The sequence below is a fragment of the Nanorana parkeri genome, unplaced genomic scaffold (genome assembly GCF_000935625.1).
Source record: "Nanorana parkeri isolate BGI_ZX_2015 unplaced genomic scaffold, ASM93562v1 scaffold96, whole genome shotgun sequence".
NCBI lineage: Eukaryota > Metazoa > Chordata > Amphibia > Anura > Dicroglossidae > Nanorana > Nanorana parkeri.
Genome location: NW_017306364.1, coordinates 169,508 through 185,688, shown reverse-complemented (window position 1 = coordinate 185,688; position 16,181 = coordinate 169,508). Strand labels below are relative to the sequence as shown.

General features: G+C 39.1%; 1 protein-coding gene across 2 annotated transcripts in view; it reads right to left on the bottom strand.

The window, feature by feature from the left end:
• The window catches only part of BCKDHB (branched chain keto acid dehydrogenase E1 subunit beta), a 168,254-nt gene that overhangs the window by 102,686 nt on the left and 49,387 nt on the right, over nt 1-16,181 (bottom strand). For both annotated transcript variants that reach the window (XM_018552720.1, XM_018552719.1), the window contains exons 4-6: nt 9,727-9,860; nt 3,070-3,225; nt 27-135 (exon numbers count right to left, since the gene is read on the bottom strand). In XM_018552720.1, coding sequence (XP_018408222.1) covers nt 27-135; nt 3,070-3,225; nt 9,727-9,860 — 399 coding nt within the window. The remainder of the gene's footprint in view (nt 1-26; nt 136-3,069; nt 3,226-9,726; nt 9,861-16,181) is intronic.

Genomic DNA, 16,181 nt, shown 5'->3' with positions numbered 1-16,181 from the left:
GCAGAAGCTGCATGTACATACATTACCTGCTGCTCTATACAGTATCTTAGGTTCAAAGAAAATACACGGGTCTTTATCCTCAATGCAGGAAAGAAGCAAGCCCTTTGCTTGGATTGGACTTCTCGGTATGACCACCTGCAGTATAATAAACAGTATTACATCAATACATAGTGTGAAGGCTAATATGATAAATTGACAACATTTGTTCAGACTTGATGTAAGCTACACATGCTGTTTTAATCACTGCATATTATAAGACTTAGAGTGAACTTGTGTACAGCGAAAAGTTGGCAATTTACCAATAAGAATAAAAGGCAGACACACAAAGATGCTGGAAAATACCCTTAAAGTTGCAGAGTTCCTTGTTTTTGAGGCTCCCGTGGCACTCTGCAACTTAAACTTCTTCTCAGTATTCAGAGCCTTATGGTAAATATAAATCTGCCCATTCCTCCTTCACAGACCATTACTGTTGGTCCAAAGCTTGATGAGTGGCCTCACTAACCAATTGTGGGGTCCAGGCAGCCGACAGTCTGGGAGCTAGCATTTTCAGAAGGAAAGGGTTTCTTAAGTCTGCCATCTGTATAACAGAGCAGCTAGGGTTTGGGGGTTCCTAAGGAGCACTTCAAGTTGAGTGTAAGCCCAGGAATCACTATGTGTCTGGTATTCATTTTTGCTGGTAGTTTACCAGCTTTAACCCTGTAATGACCGAGGCCTCTTTTTTTTTTGCACCCATGTTATAATCCAACATTTTAGGCCTGACCCGATAGAATAAAATGTCAGCAGTTGCAAATTTTTATGTTGCATGATATTAGCGCAACTTATTATCAAACCCCAAAATGTAATGAAAAAATGCACCTACATGCCGCAAAACACAATGATATACCCATTTTTTTATAGAGTATGAAAGATGAGGTTACAACAAGTAAATGGATACCCAACATGCCCAGAATTAAAATTGTGTGCGTCTGTGAAACAGCGACAAAATTCAGCACCCCAAATTGTCCATAGGCAACGCTTTAAAAGGCCCTACAAGTCATTAGTTTAGAAATGCACATAAATATTGGTCCTAGAATTATTGCTCTCACTCCGACATGCGTGTCGATACCAAACATGTGTAGCGCGTTCATCGTATTTCATATGTAGTCGCACACGATGCGTGTTTACGTGAAGACGCGCATGCTCATGGGGCGGGGAACTTTACCACATTTTTTTTTGTATTTTTACATTTATTTAATTTAATATTTTTAAAAAACTATTTTCTTTTATTTTATTTTTTACTATACTTTAATTGCCATCACATAGCTTACAAGGTACTCTTTAAGGGGCTACTGGGGGTCCAAAAGACCCCTACTATCACCTTTCCACTTTAAATAAGCTATTGAAATGCAGATTGCACTTCAATAACTTATTGCTGGGCTTCAGGAGCCCAGCAACGGCATCTATGGGGCCGGAAGTGATGTAATTTGCATCACTACTGGTCTCATAGAGCGGGGAGATCGGCGAGTGGTCATTCGCCACTCTCCTCCCCAGCTTCCCTCCAACACCTGAGATGCCGCTCCTGGGTCCGCAGGAGGGGCAGCGGTGCATCTAGAACTAGATACAAGACCTATTATGTTCGAATTGTACACTGGGTTACCATGGGCTTATGTGTATGGAGAATTAGATTGGGAATTAAGTTTTCAAAAGAACAGATTTCCTTTTACAAAAACAAATTGTGGTGTTTTAAGTTTTTATTGCAAAAATGAAAACTGCGCCACAAGTTACATATCGTTGCGAAAGTCAGATTAAGAGCAACAATTCTAGTGCTATCAATCACTGCTATCACTAACTGATGAGTTGTAAGGCTTGACATGTTTGGTATCTATTTACCTGGCATGACCTAAACAATTTGGTATTATATTCTTTTTCTGTGCACCAAATTTCATTTTAGTGTATTTTTTCCTAAAAAAACTGATTTTGTTTAAACATTTGTGCAAATATTGTGCGACATAAAAATTTGCAACTACCATTTTTTTTTTTCTACAGGGCCTCTGCTTTCAGAAAATATATCATTGTTTGGGGGTCTGAAGCTCATTTCTAGCCAAAAATTCAGATTTTATCATGTGTGTGCAAATAGTAAGAAATTGCTCTGGCCAGGAAGTGGTTAAGGGCAGTGATGTAAGTGCTGGCACATTCAAGCATTGGTATGGCATTGTAATTTTCTAATTAGCCAAGCAGGACTTAAAAGGGAGACACAGACAAATGTCAAAATCTGTGACCCCAGTTACTACAAGAGCTACATTTATACTGGCAATATCACTCAAGCAACTGTTCAGCAGAACGCAAACCAAGAATTGCTTTGGTGGGCATATATTTTCAATCCATTTGGCAAATGGTAAGTTATAAAAAAAGATACACAACATTTCCCTACTCACAGAAGGGTTTACATCTACTTTAAAAGACCAGTCCTCACAAGCCTTACATTAATTTGTGCATATGCACTATATAAGCAGCACCCATGTTTTCCCTATCACAGCTAAGCAGCATCAATATAGATAATGAGATAGCCAACCTTTTATGGTAAGGGGACTAGCTTATCCAAACACACACCACTCTTTTTGACCCTTCTAGGCCATCTGATCAAAGTTCAAAGGCAAGGAAGTGCATTCTTGGTAGTTGGTTGCTATGGTGGCAAAGGCACTCATCAGTTCACTATTGGGTTAAATTCACCTTGACTCGAACACGAAGCTCATCCCTAACCCTAATAAGGACTATCAGATTACAGGGTGTGAGGAATTTTGCACTGTAATTATCTGTGTCCTGCACAGGTAAATAAAAGTAGGTTAGATGTTTGGGCCAAATAGTCCACATAGGGCTCGATGTGCATTCTGTAATTGTGAAAGTGAACCAGTAAAGGGTCTGTGAACTGAATCTGACCTGTGTAACAAGTCAGTGGTCTGCTGTGAACATTCCCTCATTCCCAATCCAACCTCAAAATTAGCCAAAATCAAATGATTTAGTCATTTATTCTGTTAGTGTGCACCCGTTTCCAGGATTTTAAAGCCCAAACAATAAACTGTTATATCTTACCTTAATGCCAGAACTATGAGCAAAAAAAGCTTCTGGACATTGAGAATGATAGAGTGCACCATGCCCCACACAGCCCCATGGTGCTCTTATTGTCAAGCTCCCACAGTTAAAAAGGTTACCAGATCTATATCGATACTTTGCAGCTTCATTTACAATCTGTAATGCAAAGAGTAAATTTCTATAGTCAAATAATTGCAAATTACTAACAAAAAACATATTATATACATACAATTTACACAACACCCACATTAGCTACAGTTATTCAGAAAGTGTCAGATAATGCAAAACAGTTATAAATTACTTAACACCATCATTATCAGTACAGTAATACCTTGGTTTACGAGCATAATTTGTTCTGGCAGCATGCTTGTAATCCAAAGCGCTTGTATATCAAAGAAAATTTCACCATAGGAAATAATGGAACCTTCGTGGCTAGTGTGAGGGAGACGAGAGAGAGGAGGATTATTGTGCAGGACCACTTTCACTATCACTAACGGAATCACTGCTATCTCTTGACTCAATGGAATCTTTTTCATTTCGTGAAACCTTAACAAGGAATCTATCCAATGTGACATTGCATTGTCGTTAAACAGACTCATCGCTCGCACTGCTACAGCCTTATTCGTGGTGCTTTTCTACAAAATGTTGCTCTTATTGCAAGTCATTGCTTGTATATCAAGGCAAACATTTTCAGAAAGGTTTGCTTGTCTTGCAAAACACTCGCAAACCAAGTTACTTGTAAACCAAGGTATTACTGTATAGCCTAAAGCCCCACAACAAATATAGTAGCGTCAATATGTGTAGGTGAATTCCATAAACGCTACTCATTTGTCTAAAATATTTTTACTTTTTTTTAAGACCATATAATGCTGTTATTTGTCGCACGGTTTAGATAAATACTGTTCTTTGATTAATGTTATTATTATTATTTTTGATACTTTTATAAACAAAATTGACAACATTGTAAAAAAATAAATACATGTTTTACATTTTATTTTAAATTTTAAACACAATTTTTTTCATTTTGTATTAAACTAGATTACACAAAAAAGGGGCTCCCAGGTTTATAAAATATTGTTTGGTATCTAATCTTTTTCATAAAGATATAATTAAGCAAGCCCACTTCCTGTTATGGTGACTGCAACAGACAAAACTGTAAGATATTCAACCCAATAAACCAAATAAAATTAGAAGAAACTGCATTGTACAAAAGTATCAGTTTTGTTTGACTTACACAGTCATTAAAATAATGCATAAAAGTAATAGAATACTTCCTAACCGTTTCATTACCAGATCTCAGTTAAGCATACACACCAACAACAAATTTAGCAGCGTCAATTTGTGTGGGATAATTTGACAATAGCCGACTCATTTGCCTACCTAAAACAGTTTTATTGTCTTTTGTAAGATCTTAGAAGACTTTTATTTGGTACATTGTTTAATTCCCAAAGACAAATGGACATGGGATTTGTTTTTTTTTTAACATTTATTTATATTTTAATACTATTAATTACAATTACAGTATATTAAATAGTCGCACTGGCATCTTTAGAGTGTAGCGACAACTGCAAGCTAAAAAGTTTTATTTTGTGAATAAACTTCCAGCCTACATGTAATCCCAATAACTGGCTGTCATGATGGTGAATATGGGATCTAATGAGTTCTGTAGTCTTACAGACAAAACAATCTAATAATCAAATAACATGAATTCAATTACAATAAACAACATTCTACCAAAGTATCTGCTTTATTATAAACCTATTCTGCCCGAAATAGAAAGGTAATTACCAAAGAATGTTAAAATATATTGTGTAGCAAGTATATATTAAAATTTAGGGATGTCCGTATACCAATTTTTCAAGACCGAGTACAAGTACTGCCTCTCATGTACTTGCCGATACCAATTACAGATACTTCTTAAAGGGACAGGTGACATTTAAAAAAAACAAGACTAATAATTTTAGGTCAATTTCTTTATGATTATGAAGAACTTTAATTTAAGACTGGTTTAGAACAATAAAACATTTAACCTATTCATGTTTTCAACCGCGATCGTGTGGGAGCGCCTAGGAGGTATTGCAGCAGGATTGCAGTGCAATCTGTTTGGCGCGAATGGAGTGCCATTAGAAAATATTCTAATGGCACTGCCAACGCGAACGGCGGTGGTGTGCGATTCCGTGACCAGCCAGCCATCCGCTCGGTTTCGTGCATGATGACCGGGCGGTCACGGATTGCACACCACCGCCGATCGTGCTGCCACTGCCATTATTTCCTAATGGCACCCCAGTCTTGCCAGGCAGATTGCGTGGTTTCCCGCCGCAGTACTGCCCTGCCTGTGAGGTTGCACACAATCACGGTTGAAAACACTGCGCGTTTATTCACATGCAGATGATGGGGGCAGCGGGGCTAGTTTTCATTTTTTCTCAATTTTTATTTACTTTGTAAAAAAATTTAAATTTCTATTTCTTTTATTATTTTTACTTTATCGCCTTTTTTAAAAAAAATTAAATTTTTAATTAGATATTCATTTTTATTGTATTATTTTTTAACTATTTTTTTCAGTTAACTTTATTGCTATCACACAGGGAATAACAAACCCCTGTGTGATAGCATTTGGAGGCGACAGGTACTCTTTATTGAACCGGTCACCTCCAACACAGGAGTTCTAGCACAACAATGTGCTAGAGCTCCTGTGACAGCAGCGGCCGGGAACAGAGGCTGAGGGAGGTGACAGAGCCTGTCACAGCTCCACGTGTTGGGCTCTGTCACCGCTCCACGCCCCCTGCTCTCAGCGCTCCACACCCCCTGCTGCTCTGTCACAGCTCCACGCCCCCTGCCGTCACCGCTCCAGGCCCCCTGCTCTCGCTTGCACGGAACTACATTTCCCGGGCGTTGGGTGATACGCAAGCATCGGCGTTATGTACCGAGGCATTTTCACTAGTACAAGTACTTGTGAAAATGCCTTGCATCGGTCCCGATACCCTACATCCCTATTAAAATTACTTTTAAGAAAATGTAAAACGTAATTAAATTACATATCGTTTGTCAAAGCGCTGTGTATTAAATAAACACAATGTTTTTTTCTGGGATTTTTAGCCTTGTATTCACCTTTTTTAGCCTTGTATCTCATTGTTGCTGATCTTCTGCAGGCTCTGTGCTACTAGGTCTACAAGCAACTAATTCATAATAATCCATCATGAGAATAGTTGTCAACTATTCTCATGATCGATTAGTTGGTTGGATCCCATAGCTCTCTCCTCCACACTGGGAGTAGAGCACAGCAAGCAGCGGCCGGGTGCAATAGCCAGCCTGCTATGGGCTATTGAAATTTGAAATGGCCAAAGCAGGCTGGCTATTGCACCAGCCCACTACCTGCTCTATTTACATTCAGCTGCCATCTGCGAAATCTTGCAACTGGCAGCTGTCATTCCCTGGCTGAAGATATCTTAAAATACATGTGCTTAAAATACAATTATTTAAAAAAAATTATAACAGGTGGGGGAAAAAATCATTTTCAGTTTCGGCCCGACAAATTCTTCTGTTGAAGGTGGGCTGAAGTGCCGTTCATATCAATGGCATCCCAAACGTGCCTCCCATCCACAGTGTGCTCACCAGCACTGGAACGCAAGGTACCACAAAGGCATGAGTGCAACTGCAAAAAATTGTGCATGCAGTTTTATTCTGAAGTGTACTTTATGATTGTAACACTCCATTTGTGTATTTTATTTTAAATGAAGCCTGGTAATTATGACAAAATTGTATCCGATTCATTGAAAAAATAATCAGCCACCTAATCAATTATAAAAATAATAATTAGTTCCTGCTCTATTTGCAACCACTTCCTGTCAACATGCATGCAATGGCTGCCTGGACTTCCCCAAGGAGGATTGTCTGATGGTGGCAATAATGTACCATGTCTATGTAATGTGTGCTAAAATGGCCCCTGATCTCTTTAGAAAATGCGTGTGACGGGGTAAGAACGCAGGGGTACAATTGAAAGTCAATAACAGAGAGCAGTATCATTTGATAACAGGAAGTGCAAATATGCTAAAAAGGAAATTCTGGTTTGAGACTCAACACTCGAAGATATTTAGATACAAAAATGAAATTGCACAGTTATGTGTTGGTGCAGAAAGATATCCTAGATAAAGCAGACACTGAAAATAGGAGTCATTTCCTAATTAGTTTTAACAGCTGTTTTGTGTTAGGCTAATGACAAACCGCAACATTTACATTCAGATTTCAATTTCCTAAGCAACTTTGCTACTGTAATTAAAAGATCTTGTTTCAAGGAAACAGTCAAGGTTGAAAAGAATTTAGTTCAAACAATTACATAAGGACCTGAACTAAGTTCAGTCAATAAATAAATGGAAAATGTCCCTGAAAGATGATAACGTTCCGGTGGACACTACCATGTGATCCAAACATTTCTTGATATTTGCGCTCAATAGTGAAGAGTACTACTCTCCTAAAGCTGGTTTCAACGGCTGTATATTTGACTATGTGTGCTTGTTCCTTTAGTGGGTAATTAAGAATGTTAAAGTGACACTAAACTCCGGAGTTAAAACTTCAAAATACATTCAAGTACCTTAACTATTAACATAAATGTATCTTATTTGTGTATCACTCAAGTGGCTGTAGATCCTCAAATTATCTCTGAATTGGTGTTGACATTGTCTTTTCTTCTGGAGGGTGGATACTTTTGTGTGTGATGTATAGTAGCCACCACTCCAAGCTCGCTCCTATGATGGACTAGAATCACACGTTTAGTTTACTAATTTGCACCGAGATTGTAGACAAATAAGCTACATTTTAATAGGTAAGGTTTTTGAATGTATTTTTAAGATTTAATTCCTGGGTTTACTGTTACTTTAATGTTAATGGAAAGGACACACATTTTGCTGGACAGACAGGTTCACACAAAGGTAAGAGACACGTATGGGTGAGGGGGATGGGGGGACTCCACAAATTAATGGAGTCAAGGCATGTATGACAGGATGAGGGCCTGCAGGTGTCCTGTTGGAGAGTATAAAGAACACAGAATATGTCAGCAGGCGGTTCTATAGACAGCTGGAATATGGCTGTGGCTCGAGCACAATAAGTGCTTTCTTCTTTGCAAAGTGTGCCGTATTTCTGTCATCCAGTGTCCGCTTATCTTGTCTTCTACTGCACATGCTACACAAACTTTTTTCTGTGAGCTGTACAAAATATCCCTCAAAACATTTCTGCAGCTGTTCACTGTCTCGCATGTGGGAACATACAGTGAAGGAGTGTGGGAGCTGCATATGGTAAGAGTTAGCCACAAGGTTTCATACAGGCTGGAGGGGTGGGGGAGTAGATACATACTGTATGAATCAAATTCAATTTAGATTTTCCAAAGCCCAGGAATGGAGAAAAGAAAAAAATATTTCAATAGAAAATGTTCAGGCCAATATGTTGCATTGCAGTGTACAGAAAAAATAAATCTTGTAAAGCGATTTTTTGTGTGCATAGTCCTGCATTTCACTATTCCAAGTCAATGCAAATAGAATAGCTAAAAATGCAAGTTATTGCTATGGAGCATGGCAAATAAAGCAACAAATTGTCCTGCTGGTGAGGGAACACCAATCCTGCGCTATTTGACCCTTTCTAGCCACAGTTTAATGTGGCATCATATTCACCCAGAGGTGCTGAGGGGTTCAAGGAAGTAAGTACTTTACTGGAAAAGAGCTGGCTTTGCAGTTCTTTCCAGGTTTTCTGGATTTGGCATGGGATCCTGGAACCAGGAGATTTCAAAGAGAATTGGGAGGGATGAAATATCCATTCCTGGGTCCATGGTTTAGTAGTGGCCAGCACCTTATGATTGCACACCTGTGCCCAGACCTTATTGAAAGGGTGCTGGCTAATGTTCAGGGCTCTGGCTGGGAAGAGGAACTGATTGTGTTCAGGAGTCATGCAAACCTTATGATTGCACACTTGTGCCCAGACCTTATTGAAATGGTGCTGGCTAATGTTCAGGGCTCTGGCTGGGAGGAGGAACAGATTGTGTTCAGGAGTCAGGAAGATTCCACCCAGAAGTGAGAGTGGAGCCAGGTGGCTGTGTGTGTTGGAGGCACATGAGAGACAGCCAAGGAAGTCTTAGAGAGCCAGTGACACATGACGGATGTGTGGAAGAGTCACATGAGAATTCTGGAGAGTCGTTGGGAGCCACTAAACAGTATTGAGCACTGCGGTGGCCGGTGGCTTTGTTGAGGGAAACCCTAAAGTCTTGGGACTGGGACACATGAAATGTATGTGACATCGTTGAGTCAGTGAGACATTGAAATACGTTCTGGTTGCTGAAAGTCAAGCGGACCTTGTGTTGTATTACTGAAGAAAGCAGTTTTCTGTTATGGATTTAAAAAAAGACTGTCCTTTTTTTATGTTGAGCTCCTCAAACATTATATATTACATACACAGAAGAATAATTGACCCATAATTTACCATAAAGGAGTGTTCCCCAAATATTTATAAGGACAGTTACAAATAACATTTTGGGATGCAACCCCCTTTCCCATAGGTTTGCTATAACACATAACATAGCATAACACATAAAACAACAGAAAAGTAAAAAGAGTTAGAATTTTCTTTTGTGATTTTGTACTGTATATTCATTACAGACATGCCAGATGAACAAACCTGATCAAATGCTGGAAATATGTAGTCTGCAAACTGGATCTCAGCAATGGAGGTAGCGCCAGCAACTGCAACTCCGATGCCAAATCCAACAATTCCCTGTTCACACAAGGGAGTGTTGAAAACTCTGTCTTTACCTGGAAAACAAATTCAGTAACTGACATACTGCTTGTTAAAGTGATCTGTTAGACAATCTAGTTAGACTTGAATACAAACATGAATCACTGCCGGCAGAAGGAAACCCAACTTTGACAGAGTACACAAAGAATCAGGAGAAGAAAGAATGTGTCAGTTATTACCAGGCTTTGTAAATAGTGAAGTGCTGGGGCAGACTGCCACATTCTATCATGCAGCACTTTGCAGCTCTTTGTATCAGGGAAGCAGGTTATTATTCCCATAAGCCAAACTGGCCTGGTATGCTTAATATTTCATATACCCAGAGACACAACCAAGTGCAATTCCTCAAAGCTAAATTGCATGTTCCATTTTTCAATACCAAGGAGTAAGAAAGAGAAACCTGTAGAGAGCTTCAATAAATTCTCAAATTAAACACTGATTTCAATGTTGAAATTAAAAAAAGGCTCACCAAGAAAAAAACTGCAGTGCAAAAACACACCTTGGATTTTAGATGTGATCTTGCTGCAGTTAATAAAAGGGAGAAAAACACTAATCTTAAAACAGCACAATTATTGAAATGCCAAATGTAAATGCTTGGCTAAGCTTAGCACCTGTGTTGATAAAGACAGCTGGTCATGCAGATATCTAAAAATGTTGGAATTTTGTCTAACCTCTGATATCCATGGCTAAATTTAGTGCAGTGTTCCATGGAGATCATCTTTTCTGGAGCTTGTCATTTTGTTATTATTTATAGTGACACTCAAAGCCAAAGGCTCGATATACAGTACAAACAAATATTTGGACGCTGATTAATCCAGCACGCCTCCGTGTTATCAATAATAAGAAAGTGCATTTCCTGCTCCCTAACATGTTATGGACGGACTTTGCACTAAACAACATCCCACCGAGGCCTTCTTGCTCTGTCTGATGGGTACAATGCCTGTTACAATTGTTTTTTTTGTATTATGTTACCCTGATACCTTTTCCAATTTTACCTGGAAACTAAAACTTTTTTTTACCACTACTACAAGAGATTCCCTGTTGGAAAATGCTTTCATGGATCCTAAGTGTCTACTTCCCTCCCTGAGCATTTTTTTTGCCTTGGGAATTTCTCATTTACAACCACCTGACACTGGATGTTTCTTCTTAGTCATCACACAGGCCAAGAATTCCTCCAGAACTTCCTATGAAAACCTAATGCTAACTGTCCTCCCTTAAAGTTAGGTATACCGAACATTTTTATTACAATTATTGAATAGTGTGCTATCATTAATGTGACTCACTGTAACTGCAAGAGGCCACTAGATGCCGGTATTATAAACTTCAACACTAGTTCCAGTTACAACAAAACTTCTATACCCAACGTCAGATTTGACTTTTTCTCCCCTTCATATTTGCAATGTTACATTTAGGGTTCTAAGGCAATCTTAGAGATTACATCTATTGCATATTCTACATTTCAATAGCTCCCATTAGGTCAAACTATCTACACACCTGGGTTCTGTTTAAACAGGTATTAGATGTGTGCACCTGATTTCCAATTGTTGGATTATTGTTGTTCATTAGGGTTACCTGGTTGGGCAACAGCTCTCACTTGTTATATATTTTTGTTTAGGCCACTATCTATTCTGTACGCTTTGGTATCACAAGATTTTATAACCGGTTTCCTATATCATTAAATATTTTCCATGTTGCTATATCCTTCATGGCACAATTCTGAGGCCTGTAAACTCTGTATATGGGACTTTAACATGCTATTAAACCCAGTAATGGACAAACAGGGCAGCTCTAAGCTTCCTTCTGTACCTTGCACTACCACTTATCAACAACTAGTTAGAGAGCTGGCCTGGATTTATCTTTGAATACAATAATTCCCAGATGCTAAGGCATTCTTGTGTTTCTAATCTGACAGAGATGAATAGTCTTGTATTAATCTATGAATAAATAAGGGATATTTTAGAAAATTAACTATGTTGGACTTTATAGCTTACATGACAAGAGGTATCTCTGACCATTAGCCACTTTTCCAACATCTAGCCTTTCATTCGGCAGGCCCAAGTGGAAAATCCACCAATTTGGTTTAATCTGATGGGGCATAACAATCACATCCCAGATCAGCTACAATTTTTCTTAGAAGCACATAAAGACCCTACTTTCAATAATACCTTTCGGGGTGCATTAAATGCATTTCTTTAGGGTGTGCTTAAATCCACCATTTCTTTTTATTAAGAAATCCTCTCCCAGGCCAAAGAGGAACTAGTCAAAGCCACTGATAACACTGAATCTCTTTTACTAGCAAGCCCCACTGAACTGTACTGTATGGCTTGGGAGAACGTGTCAGGGCTATGTATGACCAGGTTACACGAGTATGTTAAATGTAAACACTACTTTGAAAAAAAAGTATTTTGAGCATAGCAACCACTACCCATGGTTGGCCTATTAGCTTATATTGCTAAGCAGCCATGACATCCTACCTCATTTTTAAAATTCATAGTGCAGAGGATTCAATTGTCACTGATGCTGAAGGTATACTGAATCTTTTCTTTGAATTCTATAGACAAATGTATGACTGCTTACTAAAACGCAAGATTCAATCTTATTTAGGGGCACTAGAGTTCACTCAAAAGTTAACTTCCCAGACACAGCTGTTGGACAAAGAAATCATATAGGATGTTTCCACTATTAAAGCATCAGGCCCTGATGGGCTACCTTTGGAAGTCTACAAAAGCTATTTGGGTATTATTGCTCAGGTCTAAAAATAGATCTATAGAGAAGCTTTTACACATGGGACTTTACCAATAAGTATGTATGATGTGACTATTGTACTTTTGTTAAAACCTTATAATGACCCTGCGCAGTGTATCTTCTATAGATCCATTTCTCTATTAAATCTTTATTATAAAACATTTTAAAAAATATTGGCTACTAGACTGAATACTCTATTATTCATAAATATTAAACACGCTATATGGATAGGCAACCACAAATATTATCCACTGGACCCAAATTATGGCCCAACTAACATGATACATTCTTTAGATACTGTCAAGGCATTTGATTCGAAATGACCCTTTTTACAAGCTTGAACTGAATGTTTTGGTCCAAATTTCCGAAAATGGATGACCATTCTCTACACCCACCCGAAGTCTTACATACTGTTTAATGGCCTAATTTCCCCATCCTTTTCTCTTAAGTGTATTTGCACCTATTTTATATGTGTTACATGCTCCCATTCACATAGCATGAGCTGGGAAAAAAATGCTTCCTGCAGTTTAAATTGCTTTTACTTGGGCCAGAGTTTAAGGGTTAAAATTTCAACTTCTTTTTTGTAAAGTTAGGAGGGACTGTGAGGGCTTTGTTCATTATAATTTGCAAAGGTGGTACAGGACCCGCCCCCTCACTGTAAAGCCCGTCGGCAGTGCGGGGCCCCGGTGTTCGAACACCGGGACCGTGCACTGCCATATATTGCATGACCGGACCGCACTGAGACTGTGCGGCCCGGTACCATTTGATCCGCGGACCGGTACCGGTCCACGGACCGGGGGTTGGGGAACACTGGTCTAGCCAGTAACACACGTCCTGTCTTAGGGTGGCTCCACTCCATGCAGGGGCAAGGTCACCTGTTAACCTCTAAGCCACTGTGTGGCTCAGAAAAAGGACTTTTTTTTTTTTAAAGAACTGAGGAAATGTTTTATTAACCCTTGCAGTGGGGCTACCCCCACATTGCAAGGGTTAAGTGCTCGTTTTTGTCTAGGTGCTAATACGCAGCCTAACTGCTGAGCCAACTCCCTGCTTCTCCGGTCACTGAAGCAGGTCTCCTCCTCTGCTGCACAGATAGAATGTTCCTCACGTCTATACACTTGTACAGAACATGACGACAGGGATTTTTAGACCACTGCAGAGGAGGGGGAGAGAGGCTCTAGAGACCAGTCTAGGAACAAGCAAGCTCAAATGATCGGGTGAGTATAACTATTTTTTAGCACCTAGACACAAATGAGCACTTAACCCCTGCAGTGTAGGGGTAGCCTTCTTTAAAATATATTGTATTTTGAATTTTTACAAGTATAGAAAATAATATCAAGATATGGGAAGAGTAATTCCCCAATGGGTTTTATTTTAAATAAGTGTCAGCTTACTGAAATGTTACAACACAATCATAATTTTCATGTAATAGACAACAGCACTTTTTGCTCAAAAAAGGTATTTAGCATTAGATAGCAGATTTTAAATGCCTGATATTTTGACAATAATCAGCATTATACTACAATACATAGAACAACCAGAGACAATGGTTTAAACAATTCAGTAAATAGCTTACTATTCTTTTGTATAAAACCAGAGTAACGAGGCATATCGTTTTTATATTTCTTTGAGGAAGGTAATACCCTAATACTAATACTGTAGGCAGCCTTCACAGTCTACACCATTTACTGCACACTTCAATGCCAAGAAATAATTGGCTTAACTAGCCCCGATCACACACACACACACACACACACACACACACACACACCACCAAAGAGCAACCACCTCCTCTATGCCTGAATTGGCCACAGCCCACGCCACTCTTTACATCCCTCAGCTGAAATCGTTTTTTCCCCTGGCCATGCCTCCAAAGTCATTTTCCACAGCCCTCTATGGGACCATCTTTTAGCACAGGAGCCACTTAGGATAAGACTCACAGAAGTCTATGGGGGTTCAACTGCCCCAAGTGTGGCCAGGGAAAAATCAAAACCTCTACCCGAATTTAGGATTTCCCCAGGCCACAGCTGTACTCTCTTAAAGGAGAACTATGGGGCAACATTTGTATTTCCATAGTACTGTCGAGATCCACCCAACTGGCTGATTGACAGCTGTGCCCGCCCCCTCCCCGTCCGTCCCTCTAGTCAGCACTGGAGGATAGTAGAGGAGGGGGGAATCCCTGCAGGGAGAAGATCGGAAAGTAAGCGGATCGACGGTATGTTTTCGCTCACTTCCCGATCAATAGAGCTGATGTGTGACATTTTAAATGTCACACGTCAGCTCTAACTATGTGGATGAGTGTAATTCACTCACCTCATAGTTCTCCTTTAAGTTTTCAATCCTTAAGCGGCACATTAACTACCCCACAAATGTAATTTTACATGCCTTTCCCTACATATGAATACACATTGATAAACTAACACGTAGCAGCTACATACTGAAGAGTTAAAGAAATTGCCACATGCTCAGAATAAGCTCACAGTGCTGCTGAGTCATGACAAGGAAATTCTGTGGTACTTTACGTACCCACACCTCAATGTTTAACTTAATGGAACCCAGAGAGCTGCTTGTACTTCAATAAATTAAAATTAAAAACACTCCCACCTTATTTACCAAAAGTAGAAGACAAACCTCTGTAAAGTTGACCCTCACAACGTTTTTCCTGATTACAGGCATCCATCAAATTAAAGCACATTAATATACTGATGGCTTGTAAGAATTTCCTAGCATCAAATGCTGTCCTTCCTAATATTCTAAATGTGGAATATGTAGCAGGCTTGTTGGCTGTATTTGTTCTTTCTTTCTTTAGTACATGCACTGTAAAAAGCATCTTTTCCATCCTGTTACAAAATAACTTTGCATTCACAACTAATTAAAATCACATTCCTGGACTTTTGCAAGCATATAAATACAGGCACGGTTTAGTAAAAGAAAGCATTACATAATTTAAGCATAGAGTAAACAAGCTAACATAAGTCATCTGTAGACCAACAAAACCAAAAAGGTGTTGGATTAGGTGATTTACCTTTTCTTTCACTATAAACATCCATAGAAAACCACCTGTATTCTGCATTCATTCATGTTAAGAGCACTAATGGTAATGCCCAAACTCTATGGGGCAGCATAGTAACCAAATGGTTAGAGATTTGGAATTGTATCATGGAGGAGATTGCTTCAATTTCTAAGATGAACACCATCTACATGGGGTTTGTGTGTACTGGCTGCATTTGTTCCAGGATATCCAGCTTCTTCCCAACAACCATAGACATACTAATTAATTAATGGAACTGACCCTAGTTAGTTTTTATCTGTATAACAGTGGCAGAGACGGCAGGCCCAAAATTCATTTGAAGACAGGACCATTTAAACGGTCTTGATCATCCGTAAAGCCGTGATGAATTTGCTGGCAGTATAAAAATTTTATAAAAAGGACAGATTTATGGGTAATTTAGGGTAAACTCTATATTTAAACTAACATAAATACACACATACAAATGTTAGCAAAGGTGAGTGGAGATATTTCTGTTACTGGGGGATGATAAGTAAAAATATATCCATAGTCCGCATCACGGAGATGGGCTTTAACATTTGCCAGATAA